This window comes from Saxophila tyrrhenica (assembly GCF_035928015.1).
Source record: "Saxophila tyrrhenica strain CCFEE 5935 chromosome Unknown scaffold_26, whole genome shotgun sequence".
Taxonomy (NCBI): domain Eukaryota; kingdom Fungi; phylum Ascomycota; class Dothideomycetes; order Mycosphaerellales; family Extremaceae; genus Saxophila; species Saxophila tyrrhenica.
Window position 1 is genome coordinate 111,936 of NW_027041758.1, and position 13,510 is coordinate 125,445.

At 56.0% G+C, this 13,510-nt stretch overlaps 5 protein-coding genes across 5 annotated transcripts; 3 read left to right on the plus strand and 2 right to left on the minus strand.

Annotated features, from left to right (window-relative positions):
* Window positions 1–1,114: 1,114 nt before the first annotated feature.
* LTR77_010736 (uncharacterized protein) lies at window positions 1,115–3,220 on the minus strand (the record flags this gene model as incomplete). Its single annotated transcript, XM_064807953.1, is given in 3 exon segments — window positions 1,115–2,194; window positions 2,268–2,333; window positions 2,351–3,220. 3 exon segments carry the CDS (start codon window positions 3,218–3,220, stop codon window positions 1,115–1,117), a joined length of 2,016 nt encoding a protein of 671 aa, XP_064653857.1.
* Window positions 3,221–3,695: 475 nt separating this feature from the next.
* Window positions 3,696–6,974, plus strand: LTR77_010737 (uncharacterized protein; the record flags this gene model as incomplete). Its single annotated transcript, XM_064807954.1, has 1 exon — window positions 3,696–6,974. One exon carries the CDS (start codon window positions 3,696–3,698, stop codon window positions 6,972–6,974), a length of 3,279 nt encoding a protein of 1,092 aa, XP_064653858.1.
* Window positions 6,975–7,284: 310 nt separating this feature from the next.
* Window positions 7,285–7,839, minus strand: LTR77_010738 (uncharacterized protein; the record flags this gene model as incomplete). The annotated part of the gene is made up of 2 exons (XM_064807955.1): window positions 7,285–7,332; window positions 7,414–7,839. The coding sequence occupies 2 exons, from the start codon at window positions 7,837–7,839 to the stop codon at window positions 7,285–7,287; spliced, it is 474 nt and encodes a 157-aa protein (XP_064653859.1).
* A 273-nt stretch (window positions 7,840–8,112) lies between these two features.
* LTR77_010739 (uncharacterized protein) lies at window positions 8,113–9,489 on the plus strand (the record flags this gene model as incomplete). The annotated part of the gene is made up of 1 exon (XM_064807956.1): window positions 8,113–9,489. One exon carries the CDS (start codon window positions 8,113–8,115, stop codon window positions 9,487–9,489), a length of 1,377 nt encoding a protein of 458 aa, XP_064653860.1.
* Window positions 9,490–10,960: 1,471 nt separating this feature from the next.
* Window positions 10,961–13,172, plus strand: LTR77_010740 (uncharacterized protein; the record flags this gene model as incomplete). The annotated part of the gene is made up of 6 exons (XM_064807957.1): window positions 10,961–11,279; window positions 11,345–11,475; window positions 11,535–12,094; window positions 12,148–12,227; window positions 12,278–12,626; window positions 12,686–13,172. 6 exons carry the CDS (start codon window positions 10,961–10,963, stop codon window positions 13,170–13,172), a joined length of 1,926 nt encoding a protein of 641 aa, XP_064653861.1.
* Window positions 13,173–13,510: the final 338 nt, after the last annotated feature.

Here is a 13,510-nt window from a genome sequence, read left to right on the forward strand (position 1 = left end):
GGTTGAGCGGTAAGAGGGGTGTTAGTAGTTTGGTGGTCTGGTGGTCTGGGAACGGAAAAGTGAAGTGTAGTATTATGCGAATTTGATGAACTTCGAGAAGCCGTGTTGTCCATGTTCAATCGCATCCATCACTGCAATTCTGCAATGCTGGATCGGTCGCCTACGGCAGACAATGCTATCCTCCTCCCTCACATCCAGTCCGCCACCTCCGACTGCTCTCCGTTTTCTTCGCCGTCCCGGTGGCCTTGGAATCTGCTCCGTTGGTGTACATACCGAGCTGCCGACCCAGCCGGCTCTAGTCTCTGGCTTATCGATAGGAGGTCGGTCAAAGATCGAACATTCTCGTCGTCTGCAGCCGCGGGGAGGGATGGGCGTTGAGAACATCGTACGGAGGCATTGAGATGCAGGTGGGCAGGTGATGGCGGGATTGAGGGCATGAGGGTATGAAGAAGTGAAGAACAAGTGCCGTGGGTGAGCGTGGTGGTGAGAAAGATATTGGTCTGGGCATGAATGATGAAGGGAGGGTGTAGTATCGTGCCATCTTGAACAAGTTTTCAATCCTGTCGTTCGTGCTTTGATCGCTCGGACTGGTTAAATCCATGCTCACACATCCGTGGATTGCATGCTCACGAGGAAAACGCTAGTGTCGTCTGTGAAGCCTTGAACATTGCATGCGCTGGGGCGGAGCTGATGTTTCGAGATATGGAGCCCAGTTGGCTGATGGGCGCCAGGACGTCGGGAACGGCTCCTTGATGCCCATTTGATCGTCCCGGCTCTGCTCATACGGCGCCATCCCGGCGTTGCTTCACTCGCCTGGCTGGGGTGTGATCTAAGCCGTGATCTAGACAGTCGGTGGCAAGATGTTCTTCTCACGTGTAAGTGCAGAGAAACCTCGGGGGTTAGTGTCATGTTGCTGTGGCGGACTCTGGAGATCGTGGACGAAAGCAGTGTGAGGTTTCCACCCGCTGGCGGTATGAGATTCCTTGGGCGGCTGAAGAGCTGAAGGTAGGGATGCTGGCCTTGGTGTAGCCTTCGCCGGCGGCGCTTTATGCTGTTGTTGGCGTCGCCGAAGTGACGCAGTTGTTGGTATCCACGGCTGACAAACGAGCGCCGTTCAGCCACGGGCCCAAAGTAGATGTCGGGTATCCCGTTTAGAGTATTTTCTGCCTACCACGAAGCGCCGGTTCAAGCCCGCTTCCCTCATGCGCTCTAGAAGCTCCTTGTGCCAATCGTGCGAGACGCTGGTCATGTTACCAGACTTCCAATCCTTTGCATTCAACTCCATCACCTCGACCAGATTTTTGAAGCTTTCGGTGTTGCAAAGAGCCGGCAGAGCATAATGCTCATTACGCTTGAGCAATCGTCTCCACCTGCGTATAATCTTTGCTTCGGCCCCTGCTTGACGGTCAAGCTCCAATGTCGCACAGAACTCAACATAGTCGAGATGTTCGTTTGTGGTAGTATCTTCCCATGCGCCAGGCATTGCTCGTTCGGGATGGTCTAGCATGTCCCAGAAAAGGCCAGCGAAGACGTCTCCCGGATGTTTGTCCCATAAGTACCAGTCTGAAGGGCGCGAACCATGTGCCAGGCCAACAAATGTTTTTGGAATCCAGTGCCCCTGTGTCAAAAGGGTCTGCCGGTGGGCGTGCTCTGCAATTCCATAAGTGCACAAGCTCATGCCGCCCTGGGCAAGACACGACACCCATTGTTGTATGTCATGGTTGACACGAGCAGCTTCCCGGACCCCCATCAGGCTATTCAAAATCATGTTGAAAAACGGCGTTACTAGCACACCGTCGTCGTTCGCAGTCAGCTGGCTGATATCGGCGCCAGCACGCGCTCCTTGTGTTAGGACGCTGGACAACATTTCGCCCCCGCCTTTTGGGTCGCTCTGGAGAACCCACCAATCACCGATGCACCTCATGAGTGTCTCGGTTTGACCATGCCTGCCGGATACAGTGATAAACCAGAGCCGGCTGCTTATACTGTGACCGCCGAGAAGGTGGAATGCTTCGGCTGTGAAGTCGAATCGCAGCCTAGCAGCGACCGTGAGAGTCTGCTCTTCCGTCCAGTCAGAAGGCAACATCATGAATGACGACGTGAGTAGATGCCAATAGTCGTCTTCGCTTTGACCCTCATCGAGAAGGTTCAACTCTTCAATGAGTTCGAAATATCTCCGGTACCGTGTAAGATCCTGGGCAAGAATAGGCGCATTCCACTTTCTGACTCTTAGTGATGATACCCGAGATTTGAGACGTGAAACTTACCTCTGCAGAGGCACCGTGGTCTATCAGGAATCTGCTCATATCCGTGTTGGCCCATCGCAAAGACGTCTATGGCGCAGACAGACGCTGTCAGTCCCCCAAATAGCGGCAGTCACTTGAGTTAGGAGCATGCTCGCCTTCCAAAGAGTGTCTCCATATTCATCCTGCACGTTCAAGCCAATTTTGCGCGTTTCGAGCAGGTATATGAGGCCGTCAAGATCACCATTTCTACATATCCACCAAACCTCATGCTCATCCGGAATGATCGTGACAGGCTGCAGAGACACCGTCCAGCCGCAAGCGGCGCTTTCCCATGAGATGTCCCACACAACCTGCCACAACCATCGCGGTAGTTGGATCCGGACTTTGTTGCGATGAAATGTGTTCGCTTTCCGCTCCTTGGTAGGACGCCGGTCTACTGATGTGTCACTCTTCTGGTCTGATCCTTGCTGCAGTTGCAGAGTCGTTGTGAGCATGACGAGCTGCTTCCGGATTTCAGACGCCTGTTGCTGACAGGTGGCCATGAGGCGCTTCATGCGGGCGGTCTCGACTATGTTGAAGGCGAAATGCAGCTGTGATGTGCTCCGATCGAGCTTCAAGAGCATGTCTTGAATCTGTTTATCCTTCAGCGCTACACCAAACCTAGCCCAGCGTCTGGCTTTCATCTTCGCTTCCAGCTCATTCACCAGCGTAGTGATCGGATCAAGTGCTTGATGGAAGAGCTCCAAGCTCTCGTTGTAGATGGCCTCGTCCAGCTCGTCGTCATCGCGATCTCGTGCTAGTCGCTCAAGGACTTTGGAGGCGTGTCCAAGATGGTTGACATAGTTTTCGATCTCCTTTGGGGCATTCTTGACGTCTTTGAAGAAAGCCTTGATCTTGATGGTAGCCTCCACAAGCTGCTGCGTGAAGGCGACTATGCCTACCACGCCGCCGGCGATGCTGAGAGGGTCCGCCATGATCCAGTGAAAAGTGAAGATTAGAAATTGAAGGGCAGACTGCGCGACACAGACTTACAAACAGAGGCAAGCCGCCCTGGTGGAGCAGAGGAGATGAAGAAGATCATGCCAGCCTTGTTCACAGCCTCGTCCGGTCGCTCAGCCATGCTGCAGGACCGTCCAATGGCAGGTACCTTGACGTGTACTGTACCTCTATCCATCACATAGATTCTCACACGGAGTAGCCTTGGCCTGCGATCGCCTGAGCGGAGACATATAGACAGCGCTATGCTGCTTGGCCGAGCGAGTGCAGATAAATGAACGAAGTTATCGGATATTCTGTACCTGAAGAGAGAGGTGAAAGTAGACATCGTGTCACGTGATATATTAGTCATCCACATTCGCCAGACAACACCTTACAGCATTACCGGCGCCATACCTTCTACGAGCTCTTGTAACCTTGAACGATGCGGCAGGCGAAGGACGATGAAGGACGATGACCTTCAAGGGCTTGCTCTATGTCTACTTGCTCGGAGGCCTGACGTTCATACCGCTCGTGCTCGCAGCGGTACTGATCCCAGCATGGCTGTTGCTTCCGAAGGTCGAGGATGAATCTGGGCAAAAACAAAAGGGTGTAAAGAATGGCAGTAAGGCAGAAGGACGGGACAAGAAGAACGAAGATGACACACATGCTGTGTCTTCAACAGAAGCAGCGGCTGAGGCGACATTCGCCGTTCTGAGGACCTACGACTTCCCAGCAGCCAATGCGGCACTCAACGCACGGCATAGTAGTGGAAATACAGCTGGAGGCGTGACCGGAACAACAGACGGAGAGGCAGATGGCAATGAGGGTGGCGGCTCGAGCGTATACCAGAGCGTGTATCGATCCGTCTTCGCACCCAGCAAAAGCAATACGGCTGGCGGAAACACCAACAGGGAGGTACTGGAGAACGATGAGACCACTGTTACACCCGACGGGCGGGCGAAGCGGAAGACCACGCCGGCGAATGTATTCTACATTGTCCTTCGCCATGGCCACCTCATGCTGTACGACTCAGCTTCGCAGATGGAAGTACGACATGTCATAAGCCTTGCCCATCACACTGTCTCTCTCTCCGAAGGCCTGTCCGCTGGTGACGAAGCCAGCCTTAAGGATGCCGATTTGTTCATCAAGCGGACGGCGATTGTCTTGACACCGACGGATATGCCCAATGGAGGCCTTCAATCAAGAGCGGCGCCACCTAAGCCTTTCTACCTCTTTTCGACGTTGTGCTCGGAGAAAGAGGACTTCTACCATGCGCTCCTGTATACACGCGCGCATCCACCGGTGCCAGAGCCACTGGAGCCGAACGACATCATCAAACTACAGTCGACGTTGCACTCCACATCACAAACGCCGGAGACAATGGCTTTCAACGCTCTCATTGGACGTATCTTCCTGAGTATATATCATACTCCGTGGCTCAAGGACCTAATACAGCGGAAGATCGAGAAGAAGATCTCCCGCGTACAGAAGCCTGCATTTCTAGCAGACCTGACCGTCAAATCAATCGATCTGGGAAATGCGGCACCCGTGCTGTCGAAGCCCAGGCTCAAGGACCTCAACATATCGGGCGACATGACCGTCGCTTTTGACGTGAAGTATACAGGAGCTCTTCAACTCACCATATCAGCACTGGCGAAGCTTGACTTGGGTCCACGCTTCAAAACTCGCACTGTTGATCTGGTCCTTGCATCGTCACTGCAGAGACTCCAAGGGCATATACTTGTTCGGATTAAGCCGCCTCCATCGAACAGGATCTGGTTCTGCTTCGAAAGTCCTCCAGATATGGATGTCAAGGTCGAGCCGGTTGTCAGTCAGCGGAAGATCAGCTACACATTTATCCTGCGTACGATCGAGGACCGCATCCGTGCTGTTGTGACAGAGACGTTGGTCAAGCCGAATTGGGACGACATGCCGTTCTTCAATACCGCGGATCAGTATGTGCGCGGTGGCATCTGGCGAGACGAAGGTGTCACGCAGGATTCAGAGCCGACAGCCAAGGACATGCTCCGGGAGCGAAATGCGAAGACGAAGAGTATGCCAGTGCTACCTCTCGGTGCTGAGCACGACTCGTCTGCTGGTTCCTCTGGGTCAGAGACCACAGCAAAGGCTGCCACCGGTGCTTCCACTGTCCCGAGTGACGTAGCTGCCGAGCTGAAACGTCGATCCGTGGTCTCATTACCTACCCGCTCGGGTACAAACATATCCACAACCTCAGCGCCGCCTAGCAGAGACGGGCCCAACGGCTCACCGGGTCTGCCACCTACGCGGCCGCTTCGATCACCATCCTTCACATCACCCTCGACATCACAACCCTCTGTTGCCCTGGATGAGTCTCTTGCAAATATGGATCCTGGCAAGCTAGACAGATCACAGAATCAAAGCAGAAGATGGCGCATACGCTCAGCGGCGCCACCTCTGCCTGCACGAAAGGATGCTGCGGGTGGATTGCGCGATATGAGAGATCGTGTGCTTGCGCATCGGGAGGCTGCAGAAGCTGAAGCAACACAAGCTGACATTCTGGAAGGCGAAGCAAGTCTCGTCGAAGAGCCAGCTGATGGCCATAGCACCGGAGACGAACAAGTGGATCAGACAGAAGGCCGACGCTCGTCTGACTCCCCCGCACCGTCGTTGGGATCTACGAAGCGAACAGATACCAACGCCTCCACTTCCTCATCAGCCACAAGTCGGAGCACACAGCAGCGCAAGCAGAACCTCTTGGCCGCCACAGCAGCTGCCACGAACGCAGCGCGCAACTGGAGCTGGAACGCTCTCGCCAACGCACGGAAGCAAGGTTCGCCGACTGCCCCACGAGCTGCTTCCACTACTACTGGGCAGAGCCCGCAACCGCAGCCAATGGGCAGAGGACAGCCGCTACCACCGCCTGGCGTGCCATTGCCCGGACCGCAGAAGGGTCTCTTCGCTGGCTTGGGGACTGTGAGGCGGAAACCTGTTGCTGCGAGGACTAATTCTTCATTACCTGCCAGCAGAGAAGGGGCGTCGAGTCGGGATGGAGAGAAATCTGACGTGGAAGCTTCTGGTGCTGAAGAACCAAGAACCAATGGCGAAGATCAACGCTCAGTTATGAGTGATGAATTTGGACCCTGGAGGGAGAATAGTGGGCTTGATGAGGACGGAAGCCGGATCAAAGAGGGCTCCGTGCTGGCTACGCGACCCGAGACGTCAGGATCGCAGCGCAGTGGTATGGCTGAGGTGGAGACTCCCGATGAGGAGGTGAGGGAGAAGCCTCCGTTGCCTCCGAGGCGAGATACCAGACCGCCTGCCGCAGAAACCGCATCTGCAGAGCCCGCCGACCTCAACACGACATCCCAAGAGTCACCCGCAGAGACAGCATCAAGTGCAAGTCGGACTGCTTATTTTGCGGACCCAGCGGCATCCTCCGAAAGCCTGCAGAATGCCTCTGCTGTACCTCAACCGCAGGCATATGACCAGCAGGCCGCGGATAAAGCCATTCTCGACGAGCCAGGGCTCCAGGAAGATCGAGATGGTGACTTGCAGCCTGAGCCAGCTGGACACCAGCCAATGGCCGGTATGTCGCAAGACAACGCCAGCGAAGAGCAGATCGTGGCAATACCTGCCCCTATGGAACCCGGAGATGAATTCGAAGCTCGAGCGGCTCCTGGCAGAGGGGAAGAGAGCTCTGACAATGCTCTCGACCAGACTGCTGGAAGGGAGGATGAGCAAGGCAAGCCGCCCCTGCCCTCGAGATAGGGTGGATGCATTCTTGCTTTAGCGTTCTGTATGCTGTAAGCGTTAGGTGAGCAGCTTCGTGCGAGGCTGGATGGATTAATGATAATGCTTCCAATGGTGTCACCGTGCCGAGTATTTTGAAGTGGGAACCGTAGAGGCGCGACTGAATGCACGGAACTCAAGCATGTGGGATGTTGTTGTTGCACATATATACACTGCTGTCCTTGCTACTCAGAGCGGCCCAGCTTCTTCTCCATTCCCAGAACGCCTGCAACAGCATTTACCACGTAACACTGCTGTGCTCGCACCGATCCTCCGCATCTCGCACCTCTTACTCGTCCTTCTTGTGGTGGTTCACATTCGGGTTCCAGAACAAGGTCTATTTGTCCACACGTCAGCACATCCCTCCCTATCCCCACCCTACCCCTCTGTATCCGTAGAGTAGTGGTAGCGAACATACCTTATCCCCATCCCCCCAAAAGAAATTCTTCGTCCGGATGTTCATATACGGATACTCAGTCCTCTCCTCAATCGGGCCCTCATGCGCCTTGTGCTCCCAGTGCTCCGTCCACAGGCGCCAGGCGTTGACCGACGCGATGCACAGGCAGGGGATTACGACCCAGATGCTGAGTTTACGCCATGTGTCTGTCCGCAGTCCCGCGTTAGTATACTCATTTCGAAGGTGTAGAGGGGAGAAGGAGCGGGGTGTACCGGATGTAGCAGCAGCGTGGTCCTTGACGGCCTGGCGTTCGCGGTTGAAGGCATTGTCGGCGGCGCCTTCGAGGCCGTGGCCGGAGGAGGCTTGGGTGGCCCAGCGGCGTTGCGTGAAGGTCTGGCGGAGGGCAGGGGTGCGGGTTGCACGTTGGATGCTACGGAGGCCGAGCATGGTGGGTGTGTTGTTCTCGAAGGGGAAAAATGGTTTCAATGGGTTATGGTGGTGGAAGTGAGGTCGGCGGAGAGTTTGGGATGCTCGGGAGCTGGCGCGGGACGAGAGTCACGTGATGATCATTTGAATCCGACTTCGACTTCAGGTTTGCCTCTCCGTTTGAGGAGGGTTGGTATACCTAACAACAGCCACTGTTACAGTCTTTTCAAAATGATCGCATCTAGGAGATGATCCAGCTCTGATGTTCTCTCACACAGCTGGAGACTCACAAACATGGCTCTCGACGTACAATCCAACTGGAACGTCTCCATGGCGGAGAACCTCGAACGAACAATGAACAAGCCCACGAACCACGACAGAATACCACCGCCCTCGAACCCCTCGGGCCACCCAACCACCGTCTCTCCACCCCCTCGAGGCCCACCCATCCACCTCCCCGACGAAATCATCATCGCCATCCTCTCCTACCTTCCCCACCAACGCACCCTCCTCGCCTGCACCCAGCTCTCCCACCAATGGCACGCCATCGCCACGCCCCTTCTCTATGCGCACCCACACCTGTACGGCTCCAACTACGACCCCTTCGTCGCCAGTCTCTGCCCGAGCATAAACCCGCACGTACGTCGCTCGCCCCTCAGCTCGTTGGTCAAAGTGCTGGATATGCGCCAGCTGGTGCATCAAGGGAGTAAGAGCACGACGGCCAGGGTGTTGGGGAGGGTAAAGGGGCAGTTGGAAGAGTTTCGGGCGCCGCAGGCGAGTTTGGGGATTAATTGCCTGCCGGCGCTGGGGAAGTGTGGGAGGTTGAGGGTGTTGGACTTGGGGCTCGTTAGTGAGAGTCCGCCCTTGCTGGAGCTTTTCAAGACAGTGGGAGGATTAGGGGAGTTGAGAGTGTTGAAATTGCCACGGAGTAGTGGGTTCGGGGTGCAGAGTAAGGCGTCGGCGTTCGAGAGTGTGCAGTGGCCGCCGAAGCTGGAGGAGCTGTGTTTGAGTGGCGGGATTGATGCGCATTTCTTGCATGGGGTTGTGGCGTTCCCGAAGACGCTGAAGGGATTGACGATTGAGCATTGTCCGAATGCGAAGGGGTTTGCGGTGACGCATTTGCTGAAGACTGCTGTGCAAGGCCTGGAGGGTTTGGAGTGGTTGAAGATTGCGCATATGCCGCGGCTTGGTGGGAGGGCGTTGGATGGGGTGTTGCATTTGCTGCCCCAGCTGAAGAAGCTGAGCGTGAGTGCGGACTACATTACCCCTGGCGTCTTTGAGGATGGATTGCCAGAAGCTCCAGCGTCTGGCGAGATCGCACCGAACTGGCTCCCAGAAGCCGCTGGTCCTTTGGTCCATTCGAATCTCCGAACGCTGGAGCTCACCTATTCCGGCGCCCCAGCAGGAGTAGAGGACAAGATCACAGCCATCGATATCATGATCGCCATCGACGACGGCTCCGTTCCGAATCTGCGGCAGGTGCGGGTTGACCAGGCTTTGCTGTGGCAGAGCGCAGGGATGCGGCAGGATGTCGAGGCCTTGACGGATGTGCTGCAGGAGGGTGCGAGGCGGGATTGGGAGAACGGGGACTGGATCTTCGACGGGATGGAACGGGGGAAGAGTGAGCAGAGAGAAGTCTGGAAGAGGGAGAGTGGAGTGTGGATCTTCTGAAGTGAATCAGCGGTGCGTGGTGGTATACGAGATATGGGTTGGGAATACGAAGGACATGATGATGCGGTACGAATGTAAGTGGCAATGAATGAACGATATCCCGAGTGCCACTGCTACTGTTTCAAGCAGCTCCCCCTTTTGGAGCGCCGGGTTCGGTTCAGCGTGTGAGGCGATTTTGCGCGTCTGTGAGCACTGCTGGCCATATCGACTGTTATGTCCAAGTAGTTGCGTGCGTGTGTTGATGCTGACCTGCTCTTCCTGCGCGTGCTGCTCTTGCCCGTTTCGGTGGTGGGTGTCGGCGGCCCAGGGAGAAGTATCTGCTGGCTGACGCTGGCTTCTGCCGGCGGAGGATGGTGGTCTGAGGCTGTGAGATCGAGGTGCTTACAACTCTTGCGATGTGCGTGTGCTTGATAAGTGCTGTCCGCGGGCTTTGATCTAGTCGTGGAGGCGGCGCGCTGTAGTAGAGGGGGACAGGTAAGCCATGCTCTTGCGAATGGACGAACGTGATATCGGGAGGACGGCGAGGGGAGAGGAGGTGTCTATGCGCTACAAAGGCAGGTGTTTGCTGTTCCTTCAATGTCTGCCCGCCATTGCTGTCGTTGCTGCGCCGTGTCCCTTTGGGTTGGGTGGGAACGTGCCTTGGAGCAACAGGTAGGGCTCACTATTGCTTCACTGGACGAAGAAATTGCATTCATATGGTGGTTCATGTGCTCCTCATCATTGTACTCGTGCTCGTTATCATGCTATTGCTGCCAGCACGTGCTGCCCTGCCTGCCGCCTTCATATTCCCCTTCAGTTCCTCTCATCCCCCATGGTCCTCCTCTGCCCTACTACCCTCCTCACCTTCCGACAACCCAACAAGAGCACACAGAGGTCACGAAACGTTACAGACGCCCTCATCAATCGCCTACGATCCTAGTCGAACCCACGGTCGGCGTTCATCGTTGCCCTGACCTCGCAGCTCCTCCCCGATCGACACCATACCCACCCTCAGACCTTCCTCCCAGCCCTGACTCACTACCAGCATCATCAGACGGTCCCTCACAACGACCGCAACGTGTCCCTTGAGCTCACGTGCGTCCAGAGAAGCCTCCCATACGCTGGGTCGCGCCTTCCCCATCCAGAACCACGTCGATGCTCCTTCCTCAACAAGTTACAACGTCCTAGCGCGATCGGACCTCCGCCCCACCGCGTATAAAACCTGGCTCGCGCTTCGAAAGCCTCCCTCTTTCCTTCATCCACCTCCCACACCCGCGACTTCTTCGAACATCAGCACCAGACACTCCCGCCTGGCCTGATCTCGAAGCCGTTACATCTCGTAAGTGCTCTTGCTTCATTGAGGGTCATTTGTGCTTGCTGACACGTGTTGTTGTGGTTGAACAGACTTCACAGCAACCTCTTCACACCTTCCACCTACCTCACACCTTCATACCTTCCTCCCTCAACAACAAGTCAAGCATCATCCGAGAACATGGGCTGGGAGCAATCCACCAACGAGCCTGCCGGCGACGACGCCTGGACGACTGCAGCCGCCCCTGACAACAACGGCGCCACTGACAACTTCGACACCACCAACGGCGATGAAGGCTCCGGCGGCGGCGAGACTGAGGCCAAGCCGAAGGCCGACGTTCTCTCCACCGAAGAGTACACCAAGAAGGCTCGTGACGCCGGTTGGGCCAAAGCTGTTGCCTTCGACTATGCGGAGTTTCAGCGGACCGGCGGCGAGGATCGTGGCAAGTACATGGGCGAGGCTCAAATCTACCCATTCAAGGAGGAGTTTGGGGAAGTTGGTAAGCATGCTCCACTTACAAACTTTGCGATAAGCACATTCTCTGACTCCAACTCTCTCCGACAGGTCCAGAAGTACCTGAGCTTGAGGCTGTTCTGTTTGGCGGCGAGTTTCAGATGCGCAAGGGCGAGCACACTGAGGTGCTGAACATCGACGTGACTGTTGAGGGACCTGAGAAGATTCTTCCTTTCAACTCAGTATGGCCACCTTGAACGCCAAACCCAGTCTTTGCACTTGCTGACCACGGTGACCACAGTTCGATGAAGCGGGTCTTCATCCAGTCGTGCTGTCCAACATCAAGCTCGCTCAGTACGATCAGCCCACTGCCATCCAGTGCTACACCATCCCCATCATCAACCAGAAGCACGATGTTCTTGCCGTTGCCCAGACTGGTAAGCCTTTTCTTGACCCGCCTTCGGTTGACGTGTACATAACCGCGCCTCCGGGCATAGGCTCTGGCAAGACCGCCGCGTACATGATTCCAATCATTTCAAACCTTATGGGCAAGGCCAAGAAGCTCGCCGCTTCCCGTCCCGACACTACCTCTTCACGCTTCGACCCTCGGACTATGGGCGTCAGGGCCGAGCCTCTGGTCGTCATCGTTGTGCCTACCCGCGAGCTGGCGATGCAGATCTTCGACGAGGCCAGGCGCATGTGCTATCGCAGCATGCTGCGTCCTTGCGTCACGTACGGCGGGTTGCCAATGGGTGTCACTCGCGACCAGCTTGCTGGAGGCTGCGATGTGCTCATCGCCACTCCTGGTCGGCTTTGCGATCTCATGGACAAGCCGCACATTCTCACCATGAGCCGTGTCAAGTGAGATCTTTCCTGCCTTTCGCATGCGTATGCACTCAGCTAACCGTTTGAAGGTACACCGTCATCGACGAAGCTGATGAGATGCTTGATCAAGACTGGGCCGAAGAGCTTGAGAAGATCATGGGCGGTGGCGGTATGTTCTCCTGCTTCCTCTACTACACGTCTGGCCGCTAACATTCGCAGACACCAACGATGATGCTGATCATGTCTTCATCATGACTTCGGCCACCTTCCCGAAAGGAATCCGCAAGCTGGCGAATGAGTATCTCAACGAAGACTTCTACCGCGTCCGTGTCGGTGCCAAGGGTCAGACTGCTCACAAGAACATCCGTCAGAACATCATCTGGGTCGATCCTCAATCCAAGCGCGATGCTGTCTTCGACCTTTTGTTCGAGGCTGAGCCCACCCGCACCATGATCTTCTGCAACTCCAAGGGCGCTGTCGACGAGCTCGACGACTTCCTCTGGAACCGCGGCCTGCCTACCACCTCCATCCACGCCGACCGCAACCAGCTCGAGCGTGAGGACGCCATGTAAGCCTCACTCCTTCCAGCTTACCTCTCTTTCGTCCAGCAATGCTAACAAGTTTCAGGCGTGCCTTCCGCACCGGCAAGGCCCCCATCCTCATCGCCACCGGTGTCTCTGCTCGTGGCTGGGACGTCAAGGGCTGCGGCCATGTCATCAACTATGACCTTCCCTCTGGCATGTACGGCGGCATCACAGAGTACATTCACCGCATTGGTCGTACGGCTCGTATCGGCAACCAAGGCCTCGCCACGTCCTTCTACAACGATCGTAACGAGGACATCGGCGAAGAGCTCGTCAAGGTGCTCATCGACTGCGACTGCGAGGTTCCCGAATTCCTTCAGCAGTACGCGCCTGACGATGGCAAGGTCGATTTCGACGATGACACCGACGATGAAGATGAGGGCGATGCTGAGGGCGATGGCTTCGGCGGCGGCGCAGGTTTCGGCGGCGACGACACTGCCGGCGATGGTGATGGTGCGCCTGTCGTGGCTTCCGGCTGGGGCGCTGCTCCCGCTGCCGCCGATGAGGGCTTCACAGCTTCCGCTTGGTGATTGCGTCAACACCGTCACCGCTCCCGATGCATGAGCCAGAACAACTGCACCAACCACGACCGCCTCCGAAGAACTGCGCCGACGAAGAACAGATTGCTGGGGTTTCTGCTCAGGAATGGTTTGCCGACGAGATGCGAAGGGGTGAAGAGAAGACTGCACATGCACACGAATGAGAAGGAGCGACCGCTGTCCTGCCTGGCAGCGTGGCCCTGATGGCAATGCGACTTGCTGAATTGAATGGCGGGCAAGTCCGTTGGTTTGGCATCAGTATCATAGCATCGCAGTCTTTTGAATGAAAACTTGAAAATCCACCTTTCCGTATCACTTTCCAACTCTCG